This window comes from Brachycentrus maculatus, unplaced genomic scaffold, assembly GCF_059751285.1.
Source record: "Brachycentrus maculatus isolate JH-2025_06_01 unplaced genomic scaffold, ASM5975128v1 h1tg000190l, whole genome shotgun sequence".
Lineage (NCBI taxonomy): Eukaryota > Metazoa > Arthropoda > Insecta > Trichoptera > Brachycentridae > Brachycentrus > Brachycentrus maculatus.
The window spans coordinates 308,689-327,270 of record NW_028280941.1 but is presented as its reverse complement, the minus strand read 5'-3'; the positions used below and the strand labels follow the sequence as shown (position 1 = coordinate 327,270).

The following is an 18,582-nucleotide window of genomic DNA, read 5'->3' as shown; positions in this document are numbered from 1 at the left end:
GATTTTTTTCCAGCGATATTATATAGTCTATTTACCAATAGTAAGAAAGCTCATTGAGATGCTCATTATAGTAGAAATGTTTTTTATCTAACGATGCAGCTCAATTGTAAATACAAAAACAAATATAAAATTTGTTTAAAATGTAACTTTGTTTTAAAATCACTATAAATAAAAAGTTACATTTTAATTATAAAACAGAAAATCACAAAGTTAGTGCTTAAAATATAAATTATAAATATAAAATATTCCTGGCATTATGAAAATATGATAATTACTGTTCATAGTATTATTTACGCTCCCAGTACCGAGAAGTATCCAGATCGAGAAGAGGTGGATGTTGTTCATAGAACAAACAGGATATAAGAGTTTGAAAGCTCTTGAAACTCGGCTAAAAATATCATTTTAATCAACTTCCACAGAAAGTAAAAGCTAGTTCTTTATATCGCTCACTCCTTTCAAGAACGTCATAAATCAAAAAACTCGATTTTTCAGGAGAACGTTTTTAAAGTTTAAAAATACAATACAATGTATTAAAAAAAATATCAAGCCACTTACTGAACTTTTTACTGTTCAACAGATCTTTTTAAGTAAAACCTGAAGGTTTTTTCTCCATTTGAAAAATATTTAGTATATTTAAAAAAATAATTAAACAATATCTTTTCTTCAAAATGCAAAAACAACACTTTCTGCCCTGTGACGGATAAATATTACGTTAAAAATATGCCGCTTCTGCTGGGATATAGTAAATTTTCTGGGCATTCTGAAAACATGCCCAACTGAAAATTGACGAATTTTGATTTATGACGTTCTTGAAAGGAGTGAGCGATATGTACTCTTAAATCATTATGACTTCAAACATACATACCTACTGGTCTTTTTTCTTCTCATCATAGCATAGTTGACTCGAGGCTCCACTCAATTATTGATAAGATTCATATGTTACATTTATATCAAACCCAAAATAGAATTAATGTTTACAGAATAATATACTTCTTTCATGATGTTCATAATAAAGTTAAGTGACGACCCTAAAATAAGTTTAATGATTATGGGGTCCTTCAGTGAAGGGTTTACGCTTCTAAAATACTACAGTAGCTATATTATAAATTGTATTTTATCAATGTTCATGCTTCCTAAACAGGTTATCGCAATTCCGGTTACACTAAAATATAGTATGATATTTAAATAAATATGTATACTACTGTCCATATGAGGGGCGTCTGACAATCGTGCTTTCTTAGTAGGTCTGTAGGTGTGTAGTCTAGAATTACAACTCACGCAATAGGTTTCAATATTCTCATTATAGTCTTATGGACACCATTTTCTTTACCAATGACACCCACATAAAATTGTTCCATGTCTCCTAGATAGCCATTCATTACCTTGATAGTTATTTTAAACATTAACCTAAACAAGAATTCAAATTCTCAACCGTATATCGAGTAGTTGATTCAGTGACAGGAACTTTAAACATATAAAAATACTATATTTATTGTGAATGAATTTTGATGAAAATCAGAAACTTTTAGCTGAAATTGAAATACAAAATTGTTTCATGAGCTCTGTTTGTTTATAAAATTTGCAACCTAAGCATATTAAGTGATTTTTCAGTCCAATTACTTTATATAATTTTGAAATATTTTAAATATTTGTATTTTGAAATATGTTTCTGGGTATGGCTTTTATTTTCGATGTTACAAAAATAGCATTGCTTTGTGTTTACGCGTTTACACTGCTCATAAAATATTATAATAATTAAGCAGCCATTGACTTATGAGATTCGCTAACGATGGCCTTAAATCATGACCAATGTATTCCTGTTACAGATGTGTGTTTAGAAATTAGCCACATGACCTATCAACTTCCATCACTATAGATGTAAGTTAAATTTTGTTGGTTTATAGAAACCTGAACTCTTTTGTGTTTTTCGAAAAGCAGCGTTTAATTCTAATGTACAGAATAAGAAGACACACTCTCGGTGTTATCTTTGATATTGCTAATGTGTATAGGAAATTTAAAGTAAGTTATATTCCTCTTTATCTTAAAAATATTACGATATATAATCTTATTTAAAAATGTCTTTTATTTTTGCTTTTAATAGCAGTGTGTTATTTATTTTTGTTGAAGGAAAAAAAAATTGTCTAATTTAACTTTATTTGGATTCTTATAAGACCAAATCATGAACAAATTAAATCGTAAAGTAGGGGCAACATTGCACTAAAGAAGCATCCTTTCTTCTACGTTATTTACTTTCTCTACTATTCACTACTTTTTTCCCTAGTTAAATGATGTTTACATTCACTTCTCAACATTTTTGGGATCTCAATAACATATCGCTCACTCCTTTCAAGAACGTCATAAATCAAAAAACTTGATTTTTCAGGAGAACGTTTTTAAAGTTTAAAAATATAACACAATGTATTAAAAATAAATATCAAGCCACTTATAGAACTTTTTATTGTGCAACACATCTTTTTAGGTAAAACATGAAGGTTTTTTGTCCATTTGAAAAATATTTAATATATTTAAAAAAATAATTAAACAATACCTTTTCATCAAAATGCAAAAACAACATTTTCTACCCTGTAGTGGGTAAATATTAAGTTAAAAATATGCCACTTTTACTGGGATATAGTACATTTTCTGGGCATTCCGAAAACATGCACAACTGAAAATTGACGATTTTTGATTTATGACGTTCTTGAAAGGAGTGAGCGATATGTTATTCTATATAGAATAAAACAAAAAGTCACAATACATGGAAACTATATTTGGTGGATAGTAGTCTCTCTTTACGGTAAATACATTCTGTTCAAATTTTGTAATGATTTGGTAATATAGAACAACAATGTATTGTCTTTTTGTGAATCTGAATTGATAGGTATAATATATTTTCCAATGTTTTCCGATATAATAAGTTTATGCATCCATTATTATTTTATCTAGAGATACTCATTGCTTTTCCTATTTACCATTTCATTATATTTCTTTCTCTGTCTCAATTATTGCTTGTTGTATTAATTTACTTGTAACACTGCTAGTATGAGTAAAAATTTACATAATAAAGAATATTTCTTGACACCAAAGTGTTTTTCATTTATTTATGGGTAATATATTTATTTATTAAAAAAAAAGAGAAATATTGGTGTTTTTATTATTTACACAAATGTTTCAATTTCATACTATTTCTATGAGTCTAAAGGTAGGGGGACTGACTGCAGCATTTCATCGTAACGTAACATTGCTCGCGGCGAGCATCCGAAACTATGGATGGAGCACTCGGCTCGTTCTACTGACTTCACCAATACTCGCATCTTAACGTGTTACCTTACGACGAAATGGCTCCGATCAGTCCTTACTTTAAGCGGCTAATTATTAGAAATAGATAACAAATTGTGGTAGAATGGGTTCAAACCGAGACACTCTAACTTAAGAGCCCGTGACACTAACCACGGGACCACAACCCGACACTCATATATTCAAGTTTATACAAATTTCAATTAAAAATAAGTTTGCTGAAAGGAAGCACATAATACTTTATAATAAAACCAGTCTGATGATGTGGGTAATGACGAAACCCAGTCACTGGTCAAATAAAATAAAAGCGGAAGAAACTTTATAGTTGTTGTTTTATAACATAAAATCCAGTTCCACTTTGAAATGTCGGTACACGAGCTAGCGGCATTCGTACAAATTCACAGTGTGTAAGTTACACAAGCTAATATATTACGAATGTGCATCTTCGGGTGCTCGTGCACCCGAAGATGCACATTCGTTCATTCACCAGTCATTGCTTTTATTTTCTTTATCCTACCTTCTATTCTTCCTTCGTGTTCTTTTCTTATGTCGCAGTTATGTCATTCACCCTGAGCTCCTTCATAATTGAACTCAATTTCAAATATTTTTTTAAATTATTATTCCGCCAGAGTAATCCACTTCCTGTCTCATTTTCTTTACACAAAAAAAAAACAAAAATAAAAGGTAGGTAGGTACCCATGTATAATTGAGAAGTACTTGGTATCACCTAGAAAGCATTGATTTGTTTGTCTATGGTGAATCGGTTGCTGTGGTAACCAAGCCACTACTGTCAAATTTTATCGGTTGGGATTTTGAAGTTAGTTGAGTATCAAAAAAAGAAAACAAATTTATTCATCGGGTTTACGTTGAAATGCTAAAACCCATCCGATAAAAATGAATTTCAACGATTGTTCTGTTAGTTCACACAATGTTTATCACCGCGGCGCCTACAAAGTTTTGTGCAAAACTTCCCTAGAAGAGATCAAAAAGGATTTAACATTTATTATAGAGAAATATTCAGAATCGAGTCATCTGGTGAGTTACTCACTAATCACATTACTAAATTAATATTTACCATGTCAAACGACAATTGTAATAACCGAGGATACTGTACGTGTGGAGATGACCAAATTTCGTTCCTGAGATATTAATTTAGAAGAAAATACTCGATTTGTAGAGTTGTATCAATAATCAATGACCATAATAACTAACTACAATGACTAACTCACTAACTAACCATCACGCCGCTTCCCGCAGGGGTAGGCAGACAGAATAGAACGCCACACCACTCTGTCTTTGCAAACATTCTTCGCCTCTTCCACGTTCATGCATCTCCTCATACATACCCGCCGATTGTTACGACTCCTAACCTGACCACTTTCAAGTATTTGGCATACCTGATCATGCCATGTTTTTCTCGGTCTTCCTCTGCTCCATTTTCCACTTACATTCGCCTCATAAATTTGTTTTACCGTTCTTTCCTCACTCATTCGTTCTACATGTCCAAACCATCTCAACACACCTTTCTTAATTTTATCGATAATGCTTATCTCAGCTTTGCATTCCTTCCTTATTTCACTATTCGCACATCTATCATACATCGTTTTGTCGCACATTCTTCTGAGAGATCGCATTTCGACTGCATTCAGTCTACTTTCATCCTTCTTTTGCCAACTCCATGTTTCACTTCAATACATTAGAGTTGGAACCAGGACTCCGTTGTGCACTGCCAGTTTAGCTTCCGCTGATAGGTTTTTTATTTGCTATAACTGATTTCAGTGCACCATTCACTTTGTTCCCAGCATCCACTCTCCTTTCTATGTCTTTATCAATCTTTCCATCCCTAGAAAACATACCACCCAAATATACGAAATCATCTACCTGTTCCAAAATCTCTCCGTTTACGAATATTTCACACTCAAATCTACATTCTTCTCTTTCAAAAACCATAATTTTGTATTTGCTAACATTCATCAATAAATCACTTTCCTTGCACACATTATTAATTTTAGAGGAGACATACATACATATTATGTTTATAATCTAATCATTAAAAAAATTACTAAAAATTAAAAAAAAATATATATATATAAATTTTGTATTACCATGTTAGTATTCGGCTCAACACAGGCCATGCCTAAAGAGCCGTAATACGTATAATAAATGTGTATATGAAATGAATATGTATATTGAATGTATCTATGTATTATGAAAATAAATAAATAAAATAAATAAAAAAATAAAAAATTATAGGCACCATTTATTATTAATAAATGGTGCCCATAATATGTATATGTCTCCACATGGTTTTCAATTGACATTGTTTTCATCCTGTTTTAGAAAGTGATAATATCAGATGATAAGGATCCTTGCTTCTTGTGTGTTTTGGTGGTGACGAGGAATGATTATGATGAACTAAAGAAGCAACAAGGTCTTCTAATTGACTTTGATAGCTTCCCGGCACAGTTAGTTCGACTTCTACAACAATCCATGGCGGGAAACATGTAAGAAATTAAATGATTATTATATGAACGCTTTGAACCCTATCAAAATAGTCCAGAGAACAATCATTAAAGTCATTAAAAAAAACTTATCCAACAAAATTATCAATTTTCAACATTCCAAGTCTCTGATGTAGAAACCATTTTCAATAAAACAGCAGTTCTTCAACTTTTAAAGGGTGATAAATATTTGAATATAAAGAAAAGTTTATCTTCGAGATTTGAAAATGATTTAGCAATAGCAAATTGCTTCTTCTCCTTCTTCTTTTTCTAGATCCTAAGGATCTGTTTGTGCCTCCGCTTGTAGCTCTTGGGATGTTGACTCCCAGCTGTCTTTCCACCTTTTTGGAAGTCTGTCTGGGGGTCTGCGTCCTTCAGGGATTCCTTGAAAGGCGATACGAATGTCAGATGACAGACTAGCAAACATCAATACCAAACAATTCCGACAGAACTTCAAATATTTGGGAACCAAATATTTCAACAACTTTCCTACAAATATATAAAAAATTAGATGTTAAGATTGTGAAAAATAAATTGAATGCTTTTTATACACGTTAATCGAAAAAAATAATAATACAAAAAACAAATAAATAATACAAATATAATTCATAAGTCCCTCTCCAAGCACAAGAGTTTAGTCTCTTTTTTAGATAGGAACAGCGTAACTAGTATTAAGATATGCTTAAAGTAGAAATTTCTTGCAAATGAAATAGATCATGTTTTTTGTATTTTTTTTTAAATTAACCGTGCCGAGAGTCAACTTTTTAACTTTGTAATCCTACTTTAAAATTACGGAAGATCAAATTTTCCACTCCGGTATCAGTGTTGTGAAAAAATTACCAGGAAGTAGTTACTGAGGCAGTGAGTTTTGTGCAATAATAAGGATACAAGGAAAAATCTCTAACAGCGTTCATTCAAAAAGGTAAATGTATGGTGTATATGTGGGGAAACATATTTCTGGATGATTTATTAAATTTATTTTCTTCATAATTTTTTAAAAATGATATATTATTATTGATATTGTGATATTTTATTGTGACAGGTTTCTTTTACTCCACCAACAGAATGGAATGAATATATTTCTGGAAATAATAGAGCACAATGAGTTTAAACGTCTCGTCCATTTATCACTTAAAACTGGACCCGCGTCAGATGGTGACATTAAGAGAAATATGGCTGAAAATATCATCTGTCTCAAGGTATATTTAACATTCAAAATATTTTGAGTCTGCCTTCCAAATTGATTAATGAAATAGTGCTGATATTGTAGACCTGTTAACCTACTCGGACCAAAGAAGTGGATTTCAAATTCCCCCAAAACAATGTTCCACTCTATACCTTAACACATTGTTGTCGTGCGCTTTTTCAACCCCGACCCTAATTAGTAAAATAATTAGGGTTGTATACTAATCACTAGTAACCACAAACCCCATTCCAATCTGTACAATGTTTTTTGGCGTCTCTCGCGCTCTACCAAAAGTAAGAAATAGAAAGCTCATAAGCGTCTTCTGCTCTCTACCAACAATATGTACCCGCAAACAATGTGTTAATAATCATTCAAGTAATTTGATCCATATTTTTTATGTCTTTTTAATAATACTTAAAATATTCATACATGTGATCTTCAATTTAATGCTTTGATAAATATTCCCGTAATAAACGGCCGATACATGATTCAATGGTCCAACGGCATGTGCCACTGTGTGTTATTTATATATATATACATAAACATATATATATATATATATATATATATATATATATATATATATATATATATATATATATATATATATATATATATATATATATATATATATATATATATATATATATATATATATATATATATATATAATTATATATATATATATATATATATATATATATATATATATATATATATATATATATATATATATATATATATATATACATATATATATACATATATATATATATATATATATGTATATATATATATATTTATATTTATATATATATATATATATATATATATATATATATATATATATATATATATATATATATATATATATATATATATATATATATATATATATATATATATATATATATATCACTAAAATTTCATTTATTTCACTCCAACTATTGTGCGCCACATTCTTCCGATCATTCATGCTACGATTCGGACAGTCAATCTGTCAACATGCTACTGACAACATGTCGTTTGTCGCAAGCTCTGCTTTATTATTATCACATACAATATTTCTATAAATAGAACTGAGGTCATAAAAATCCCTCCTCTCGGAGGAAGCATAATTTTTAGATTCCTTGAGTGAAGAAGATTAACAAAATGAATTTCAAAATGTTCATATTTACTCAAGGACTGCTTTCTTCCAGAAAAAAGTCTCAGAACTGACAAACCAGATGTGTAACCAAGAGACGGTGTTCATAGAGAAGGAACAAATTTTGCAAGCCAATCTGAAAGAATTAAGTTCAGCATTGCAGAGAGAAAGGGAAGAAAGGCTACTGAGGGAGAATGAACATCAAACGATACTGAACAAGGAGAGAGACAAATTAGATCAGGTTTTATTTTTATTATTTTGATTAATTTAATTACCGGGCCATGAAATAAATTAAACTTCTAGTTTGATATACATAATTAATCATTTGATAAAGTATTAAATTATTTATTTTAAATAAAAAATAGTTATTGAAAACCGTTTGGGAACTTTCTTTCTCTTTTCAGCCTTTCAAGGTTGAGATTACAATGAAAAGATAATGTGTTAACTACGTAATGTAGATAGATAAATTCACTTCTAAATAGAAATACCAAATGGTACAAAAATAATTATTTGTGGTATCATTAACAATACTGATCTAAAAACCGTTTCAAAATGCAAAGTCAGCGTCAATCCGCCCTGTGTATATAAAGCATTCTTTTTTCTCTTTTTATTTATTGATTCGGCAGGTGGTAATACCTATCCATTTTAAATTTAAATTTAATTCGGTTAGTACCACTATTTTTTAAAATCTATTGCAACATGTGTTTTGATCCGTTCGGCATCATTTGCTGTTTTAAAAAAATATATATTTATGTTTTACTTGGTAAATGCCACTATTTCCTAAAATCATTTGCGACACATGTTCCAAAGCATTCCGCATCATCCGGTGTTTAAAAATAATGCAGAATGCATCCAAACATGTATCACAATAAATTTTAAAGAATGTTATTATCTTGTCACTTAAATTCTTTACACATCAGTTATTGAATGCATCATATGTATGTTTATTCAAAATGTAACTATTGAACACTTAAATGATAATTTCACTGTCTTATTTACGTATGCATCATTATCATTTTTATTTATTCATTTTTCTTTGTGTATATTTTTTATATACACAGTGCGCAGAAGTGATCACCTTACCTTCAGGTAAGTAATGATAAAAATAACACTGCGTCAATGCGATGCAGTGCCCTATGCACCATTGGGTGCGGATAAGGGTTAGAAGAAGATCTCATTCTTTGAAAATTTCATTCATCAAATTAAAACAATAGGGACAAAATGTTTCGCTATATTCTTGGTCTTTTTTTAAATTTTGATTTCATTATCAGGAGCGCAAGGAGTGGAAAAGATGTGCAGATTTGTGTGCTCAGACTCAAGCGAGCTCCCTGCAAGAAGCACTGTCCCGAAAGGACAAACAACTCGACGAGACCACAGCGAGGTGTCGGCAGTTACAGGAAACCTTAAAGTCCTTGGAATCACAAATTATGTAAGAATGCTTAGTCTGTTATTTTAAAAATGCAGTGAGTAAAATATTAAGCACTCTTATCTGATAATATCTGATTGTATATCGTATCAAGCAGCTGCCAGTTTTATTATCCTACAGCGAAATTCGGGGGGCACGGAAATCGAACAATAATCTTTAAGCCTAACCGAAAACATAAAACTACCTAACTTACCATTCATCTGCTTCTCCGCAGTGTTAGCCAAAGAGAAAAGAATGCCATATCACTTTGTCGTTGCAAACATGTTTCTCCACTTCCATATTCATGCATTTCTTTATACACACCTGCCTATTATTCGGAATTTTACATACAGTTCATGAAAGTCCCTTTTAAATAAAAAAAACTTACTCAACTCAACCATAGATGGTGCCGAGACTCTCATGTGAAAGAAGGTGTCAATTTAAGGATAAATACAACCATCCAAATTTGAATAGTGTGGTTGTCAATCATGGATAGAATGGTGAATGTTGCACATATAAAATGTGATCACTCAGAGTTATATTTTACTGTGTCTTATTTACTTAAATACATACTTATGCATCATTATTCTTATTTATTAATTTTAACACATTGTTGTCACAGCATTTTTTCAAAAACCCCGACCCTAATTATGTAGTATACTAATTAGGGTCGTTTACTTATCACAAGTAACTGCAAACCCAATTCCCGTCTCCCGTCTTCAACCAAAAGTAACCATAGAAGGCTTATAAGCGTCTCTTGCTCTCTAACAACAGTATGCTAAAGAAGCTTTTAAGCGTTTCTTGAAAACAATATGTTGATACAGCTTTGTTGATGTATTAATTATATATATTCAAAACGAATACATTCATTGAAATTTTTTAAAAAAAGGTTACTTTCTTGGCTCTACTAACTTTCGTATTCTTCTTCATCTCTATTGAGATGTCAATATCTAGAACTGATTTAGTTGGGATTTGTGCATACAGGGATAAAGGTCAGAGGATTCTGTCGTTGGAAAAGCAGCTGAACTCCGTGCGCACTGATGCAGAGACCTGGAGGAATCAGAATGGAGCTCTGGACAGAGAATATCACGACAAGGAGTTGAACCTGCAGCAGACAAGAGCAAGACTCATGGAAACGGAGAAGGTATTTACCAACAATATTAACACTATCTGTTAGGGAATTTAGGAAGGGTAATTTTACCTTGTCTCTCGACTCATCGTAAATTGCGTGTAAGTTATTTTTACGCATGACTTTTGCGGCATCTTTTGATCTCATATCGATGTATACAGTATGGTTATATGTTATCACTTCTTTTCAGAGATGTTTATCTCTATTATGAGCGCGAATCCGCCCGCAGATAGTGTGTTAATATTATTTATTATATCGGACACTGGATTATTCACCCTATGGATGAGATGTCAATTTTAAAGGTGTCTCAACTTGATATGAAACATGTATCGTTCTTCCCTGTTTTTATGAAAGAAAATGGTCTGAGCATCCCTGGGCTTACAACCTAGCATTTGGCTGGCTCAATCGATCACTTTATACACTTGTGTAGCTTTCACCATTCTACCCATTTTTAAACATCCATACTGCATTAATTCTTTAAACAGGCACCGTGGCGTAGTTGGGTAGACGCTCGATTGCGAAACTGGTGTTGCGGGTTCAATTCCGCCAATTGCAAAATGAATTCAAGAAATATTCATTCTCAATTGGTCTGGGTGTTTGTAACGCATTTTTCACATTTATCTTCTCTTTTCTAACTATCCTACCTGCAGACAAATTTCTAATATAGAGGCTTTGTGGATTATTTCTTTAAAAAATTATAAAATTAACTACTTTTGCCTTTTAGTTTTGCAACTTCAAATTTTGCAAATAACTTAAGTTATCACTTTACAGTCGCTGAAGGATAAATCTGATATGCTCAGAAACGCTTTGGATTCCATGCAGTCCGTTGAAAGAGAAAAGGTGATTAAGTTAATATACTTTATATTTCTAATTCATTAATCCCATAAAATGATTTTTATAATATTAACCGTTTTAGTGCTGAGATTTTGTCTTACCATGTATGGTAAAATAAAATACTTTTTTTTTGCAAAAATGGCCCTTTTTATTAGGTATGTCCAAAATAAGCTATATTTTTTCCAGTATTGATTTATTTTAATATTTCTTTCTGTTATTGATGGAGAACATATCCAACTACTCAAATTAAACAGCATTTTGTAATAAAATAAATAAATAAATGCAATTTAAAAAAAAAAATTCAACTGAAGAATGTGTTGAGGTCGTGTAAAATTGGCTCATTCACAGAATTTTCACTAACGATCTTCTGATTGGTAAACATTGTAATTTTATCATCACTATCCCTTCTTTGAGTAAAACAAACATTTCCAACATTACTATTAGACAAATCCGACATTTAAAGGGCGAAAACAAAAGGTTTTTCCTAAAAATGTATTCATGTTTTTCACAACAATTTAGTTTAAATTTGTTTATTTGTGAATATTATTAACGAATCAGAACTTTAGAAGCACCCACTCTGCTGCAGAACCTTCCCAGCCTGACCACTAAAATATACTAGTGTCATTGTTGGTATAACAACAGGCCACACCTTTGGCAAAGTATACCAGTCGATATATCGATTCCCAGCACTCTAACGGTTAAATTTGTATATTTATAATTAAAATGTAACTTTGTTTTAAAATCACTATAAATATTTTATTATAACTTAGTATTAATCAGTCTTGATAAAGAAGCGGTCAGCTTTGAAACTGGTAGACATTATAACTAAGTTATAACAAAATATTTTGAATTTTGTTTAGTAGATAGTGTTTTAGTATTAATCAGTCTTTATAAAAAAGCGGTTAGCTTCGAAACCAGTAGACATTATAATTAAGTTATAATAAAATATTTAAAGTGATTTTAAAACAAAGTTACATTTTAATTATAAAATGGAAAATCGCAAAGTTAGTGCTTCAAATATAAATTAAATTTGTATATGTTACAGGCTTCTTTGGAGGACAAACTTGGATGTTGCGAGGCACTAGCGGCCAAGTGTCAGACGGAAGCCAAGGCCACCAGGGAACAGCTGCTGAAGGCCAACCAGATCATCGCCAAGCTGAATTCCGACTTGCTGGAAATCAGGGAAAAGGTGAGATATGCTGTCAATGAAACTCGCGACTCGTTAAAGGCTGCAGGTGTTCTTTCTCAATGAATTATATTGTATAAGAAATTTAAAACTGCACTACATGCGCTCATGTATATCTATCTACCTACTTAGTAAGACTCACGCGTTGATAGCGTGACACGACAGAGATAACTAACCTAAAATGATTTATTTAAAAGTATAATACCACAAAGTATTGTTTGGATTCTAAAAAATCCCATACAATTGATTTCCCGGTTAATCCGAAAACATGAAAAAAATGTAAACTAAAGGTGGACACTGACCGGAGCATTTCGTCGTAACATAACGTCGTAACATCGCTCGCGGCGAGCATCACCGAGCATCTGAAATTATGGATGGAGCGCTCGGCTCGCTGTTCTGACTGCCGAATGCTCGCATCGTAACGTAACACGTTACGATGAAATGCTCCGGTCAGTCTCCACCTAAAGAGAAATTTAAAACTGCACTCTATGTGCTTATGCATACCTACTGGCTTAGTAAGGCACAGGTGATATGACTACTAATTTAAATATAAACTAATTTAAAAATGAATATTTTGCACACGAAAATGTTTTTTTTTAAAATATGATACCACAAAGTATCGTTTGGATTAGAAGTGGATAAGATCCGATCATTTAGAAGATCCGCATCAGTGAATCTGTGCTCTAATATTTTAAAACAATGGATCTTTCATCAGATAAATGATGATTCCGGAGAATTTTTATCATAAATATTATGACGACTAAGAAATGAAGAAAAAAAAGTTATCAAGGTATTTGACGAATATGTATTTAAGTGAGATACTGTCATTCTATCACTGCGGACAACAAATGTGTTCGGCCCTCATCACGTGTTTCCACATTACAGGCGCCGTGGCATAGTTGGGTAGACGCTCCACTGCGAAACTGGCATCACGGGTTCGATTCCCGCTAAGTGCAAAATACTTATTTTGCACTTAGCGGGAATCGAACCCGAATCAAGATAGATTTATTTTTAATTGGTCTGGGTATTTGTGATGTATTTTTTACATTTACCTTCCCTATCCTACCTGCAGACAAGGCTCTAAATATTGAGGCCTATTTCTTTTAAAATAAAAATAAAAATATTTATGTTTTTATAAATTTTTTTTTTCAATGACTCAAGTGTCCCGGATTATCCACTTCCCAGTCAACTCAATTCCGTGAAATTGAGAGTGTATTGTATGTTTTTGTTTATACTTACAGCTCATGTGCCGGACAGCCATCGCACTGGAGCAAGAAAAGGTTATCGATCGTAATTCAACTGAAATGGGTCTATTGCAAAAAAAGGAAAAGGATTTGATGGATGAAGTAGACAAATTGAAACATGAGGTTGACAAACTCAAATCCGATATTGAGGTACAAAGACGGATTGTTGCGGAAAAAGAAGACACCATAAAAAATAATCATTCAGGTATAAATTTGACACTTCTGTTTTGTAATATATTATTATATCTCAAATGATAAACAGGTCAAAAATAACTTCTTAGAAAATACCAATAATTACTGGTAAACACAGTCTGCCGCCTGACCTTTATTATACTGATCACAAGTAACGGCAAACCCAATTCCGATTTGTACAATATTTTTTGGCGTTTCTCACGCCGTACCAAATGTAAGCAAATAGAAAGCTTATAAGCGTCTCCCACTCTCTACCAACAGTATGGAAAAGACATATTTTAAGCGTTTCCCGCAAACAATGTGTTAAATAACGTGTAAAAAAGAAAAATACAATAAAAAACATAACAGAATGATTTAAATTTTTTTTTAATAATATAAATACTCATAACCATTTTTAAATACACATTTAAATTGTACTCTTTTGTATATTTTGCCATTGAAAAAGCAAACATAAACTACTGGGAGTACAAAATTAAGAAAGAAAATTGTTGTTGGGTAATATATCCAAAATAAAACAAGGTTTTTGTTGGATTGAATTCTACATTTATTTATGTACATGTTAATACATATGTGACGCGTTTCGTCTTCTAAGAATATTATCAAACACACTCATTAGTGTTTGATAATGTCCTAAGAAGATGAAACGCGTCAGATATTAACATATACATAAATAAATGTAGAATTCAATCCAACAAACCTTGTTATATTTTGGATATATTACCCAACAATTCAATATGGAATTCTGACAACTGTCTGTAGTTATAAATAAAAAAATTGTTGTTTCAGTAATACAATGGTTGCATAAGAAACTGGATACCCAGTCCAACGACATGATGGCCTTACCGGGAGCCAGAACCCATGCCCTGCACAGCTCCACGCCCTTCCAATCCTCGCACAGCGAGAAGCATTCGTCGGAAAACAACGAAATCATGAACGCGTACACTGCCGGACTCAACAGGAGAAGCGCTCCCGTTCAAGCGACCGCCAAGGACCAATATTCCCTGCTGGATGAAGAGAATACGTCGGACGGAAATGGTCCGAATAGAATGCCGCAGTACAGTATAGATCCCATCTATCTGAGGCCGAACAATTACTCTTCTTCGACTGCTAGAAGTAAATCACAAGGTCAGTGTGACAATGTTTAAATTCTATTAAAAGTATTTTTAAACCCTTTGCCCGTACCACATACAGGCAGAAAAATATGGGCAATGGCCCATATTTTGGCAATGGCGAAGTTGCCCGTACACTCCAGCAGAGAAAAACCTCAAACTGATTTTACGGTAGTAGCGGCGGTAGCAGTAGATTATAATGGAGTTATGAGCTAGAAATACTAGATGAAAAACCTTTGTGTATCTTAAATCACTTTTGAAAGTAGTTAAAAATTCCTGTAGTTTAAACATTCAATAAAAATCACAAAAAAAAACTGGAAAATATTCTTATTTCATGACTACCTGGAAAGTATAGTTGTGGAGATGAAAAACTACAATGAAGGAGGATAAACGTCGGAGCCGGGAATCGTAGAACAGCTATGACCAATATTTGCGGAGCTAACTGTAGTGGAGTGAAGCGGCTGAACGCTGCACTACCCTCTTTTTTTTTCTCCCACATAATGCGTACTGGAAAGCACTATAGTAAAAATGCAAGAATCCCTTACCCATAGCATGACCTTGCATTTATAAGCAGGGTGCAAAAAAGTGAAAGAGAAAAAAAAATCTACTACTACCGCCGTAACTACAATAAAATCAGTTTGAGCTATTTTTTCTACCTACGATAAAATCAGTTAGAGTTATTTATTCTAACTACGATAAAATCAGTTACAGCTATTGATTTGCCGGAATGCCCGTACCAGGTACGAGCAAATCCGTATCTGTTAATGTTTACAATCATGTAAAGCTAAAAGCTTTCTTAATCTAAAAACATTGTGAATTTCTTGTTTTCAGATTCTGGAAAATCAGGATTGTCGAAAAACGTAGGAAACAATGTGTACGGTAACAAAGAGAATAGAAATACAAACAAACCAATCAGCAGAACTAGTAATTATCCGCCCGGAAAAGGCAATTACAAGAAGAAGGAAGACACAGATGGCGCTTCTACTGTTTCTGCATACTTTCCACGGCCATAATAATCATATCATATTATGTATTTATATTAATATCAACTAATGATCCCTGTGATAAATAACTTATGCATATTGCCTATACTTATTATATGAAAGCATTTTGTACTAAATAAAGAATATTGGATAATTAATTACATACTGTGTTTTTCGTTAAATATTACCCCAAGGGCACTTTAATTAAACTATAAAATATATTTATCTGCAATTCAGACAAGGGAGAAAAATCATTAGAATGATTTTGCAAACAAATGAGTTTATTTTTAAATTTAAATTTTACTTGGTAAATACCACTATTTCTTAAAATCTGTGTGAAATGAAATGGAAATGTGTAACAATAGGTTTTAAAAAATAGTGGTATGTATTTGCCAAGTAAAACTTAAATTAAAAATGGATAGATTTTACCACAAAGTGACTGGCGAACCAATTAACGAAAAAATGAGCTTTTGCAATATGTATTTAAGATCGCTTTGCCCATGGCAGTTTTTTTTTAATTTTAAATTCTTTTGCATTTCAAAATATAATATGTATATTATTATTACAAGTACAAAAAATACAATATATTAATACAAAAAAAGAGCCCACAAAGGCATCAACATTAGTTGCAACCGATCGAAGCGTGAGACGTCTAATGACGAATTCGTCTAGAATACACAGCTCTTTTAGGTTACAGTTAGGTGATGTGACTAAATTTAGAAATTTCAAAAATTAGTTAAGTACTAAATGAAAACAAAAACTCTATATAAAATACAATTTATTCAAATTGAAATAAAAACGAAATTAGTATCAAACTTAAATTTAACATTTAAAAACGAAAATCAATAATAATTAGCCATAAAAACAAATATTGTCCTTGTTCTGGCAAAAGTTGCCAACTTCAAATTTCAGTTTGCAGATCTAAATATTATCATTCAAATTATAGTTATCTTAAATTTACTGCATTCTAGAAATATGTCAACACTTTGTTAGTGACTTGCAAGGACAAGGACAACATTTTGTTTTTGTTTTACAATTTTACAGTTTAATTCGTATTTTTTTAATCAAGTAAAATCAAATATGTGCAAAACAAAGGTTGGTAAATAGACACAGCGGTCGTACTACAAGTCCAAAAATAAAGAATAATATTTATAAAAATATTTTTTAAGAAAACCCAAAATCTGATTTTTATTACAAAATACATACATATTTGGAATGCAGAAAACAGTTATAAAATAAAATAAAATTAACACCATATTGAGAGCCACAAACCAACATCTATATTAACACTGTGCTGGCTACAGTACAATCGCGATATAACGAAATCCAAGGGACCAAAAAATATTAATTCGTAATAACGAATTCCCACATATAACGAAATTTAAAAATATACTAGGTATGTATGTAGTGTTATCGAGTTGGGTGTCTCGCAAAAACTGTTAAGGTTAACTGACCGGAGCATTTCGTTGTAACGTCGCTCGCGGCGAGCATCTGACTTCGGATGGGGCACTCGAAACCCTGTACTGACTATACAAATGTTCGCATCGTAACGTGTTACGTTACGACCAAATGACTCCGGTCAGTCCCCACCCTTGGGCAAATGCAAGAGACACTACATTATCATACGCAAAACGCAGACGCCGATGACACTATCCAATTTCATAATGACAATGTCCTCGAAATTAAGTGAAAACAGGGACAGAATTAATGAGAAATGATGATGAAAATTTGACTACTCTTAAAATTTTGTGGACATTGTAAGGGCAGTGTATTTAGAAATTTTCTAATAAAAAAAAAACTTGTTTGAATATTATTGAAGAATTGGAGCTTTATTAACAGCGCACTGCAATACAACAGCTAAAATACATTGGTATCATTGTTGATACATGAATGGCCACTGCAATACAACAGCTAAAATACATTGGCATCATCGTTGATACATGAACGGCCACGGCTTTTGCAAAGTATACCAGTCAATATATTGATTCTCAGCACTCGGTAATGGTTAAATTGTAACATTTTGAGTGTGTCCAAATACTCGTTCACAAAATCTGGATTATCTCCAATTACAGGAGTTATTTTCATCTCACCAATAGATGTCTCTAGTGAAGTTCTAGTGATTCATGAACAAGGTTTCTAAATTGGTTCATATATATAGAACTTCCAAGAATTAAAGTAGTGTGGTTGTCAATAATGGGTAGAATTGGTGAATGTTACACGTGTGTAAAGTGATCACTTAAACCAGCCTATGACGGTCGTAAGCCCCGTAAATGCCCAGACTTCCATATTCTTCTTCATCTTTGATGAGATGTCAAAAAATAATATGGTTAAATTGTATCTTATAAATAGACAATTTCCCAGTTATAAAAAAA

The 18,582-nt window shown here is 32.0% G+C and overlaps 1 protein-coding gene across 1 annotated transcript; it reads left to right on the top strand.

Annotated features, from left to right (window-relative positions):
• Positions 1-4,083: 4,083 nt before the first annotated feature.
• On the top strand, positions 4,084-16,373 carry LOC148307740 (spindle assembly abnormal protein 6 homolog). The gene is made up of 11 exons (XM_088262831.1): positions 4,084-4,332; positions 5,638-5,801; positions 6,841-6,997; positions 8,184-8,369; positions 9,400-9,557; positions 10,518-10,677; positions 11,434-11,502; positions 12,542-12,685; positions 13,924-14,131; positions 14,905-15,243; positions 16,059-16,373. Exons 1-11 carry the CDS (start codon positions 4,192-4,194, stop codon positions 16,238-16,240), a joined length of 1,908 nt encoding a protein of 635 aa, XP_088118957.1. The 5' UTR covers positions 4,084-4,191; the 3' UTR covers positions 16,241-16,373.
• The last annotated feature ends 2,209 nt before the right edge of the window (positions 16,374-18,582 follow it).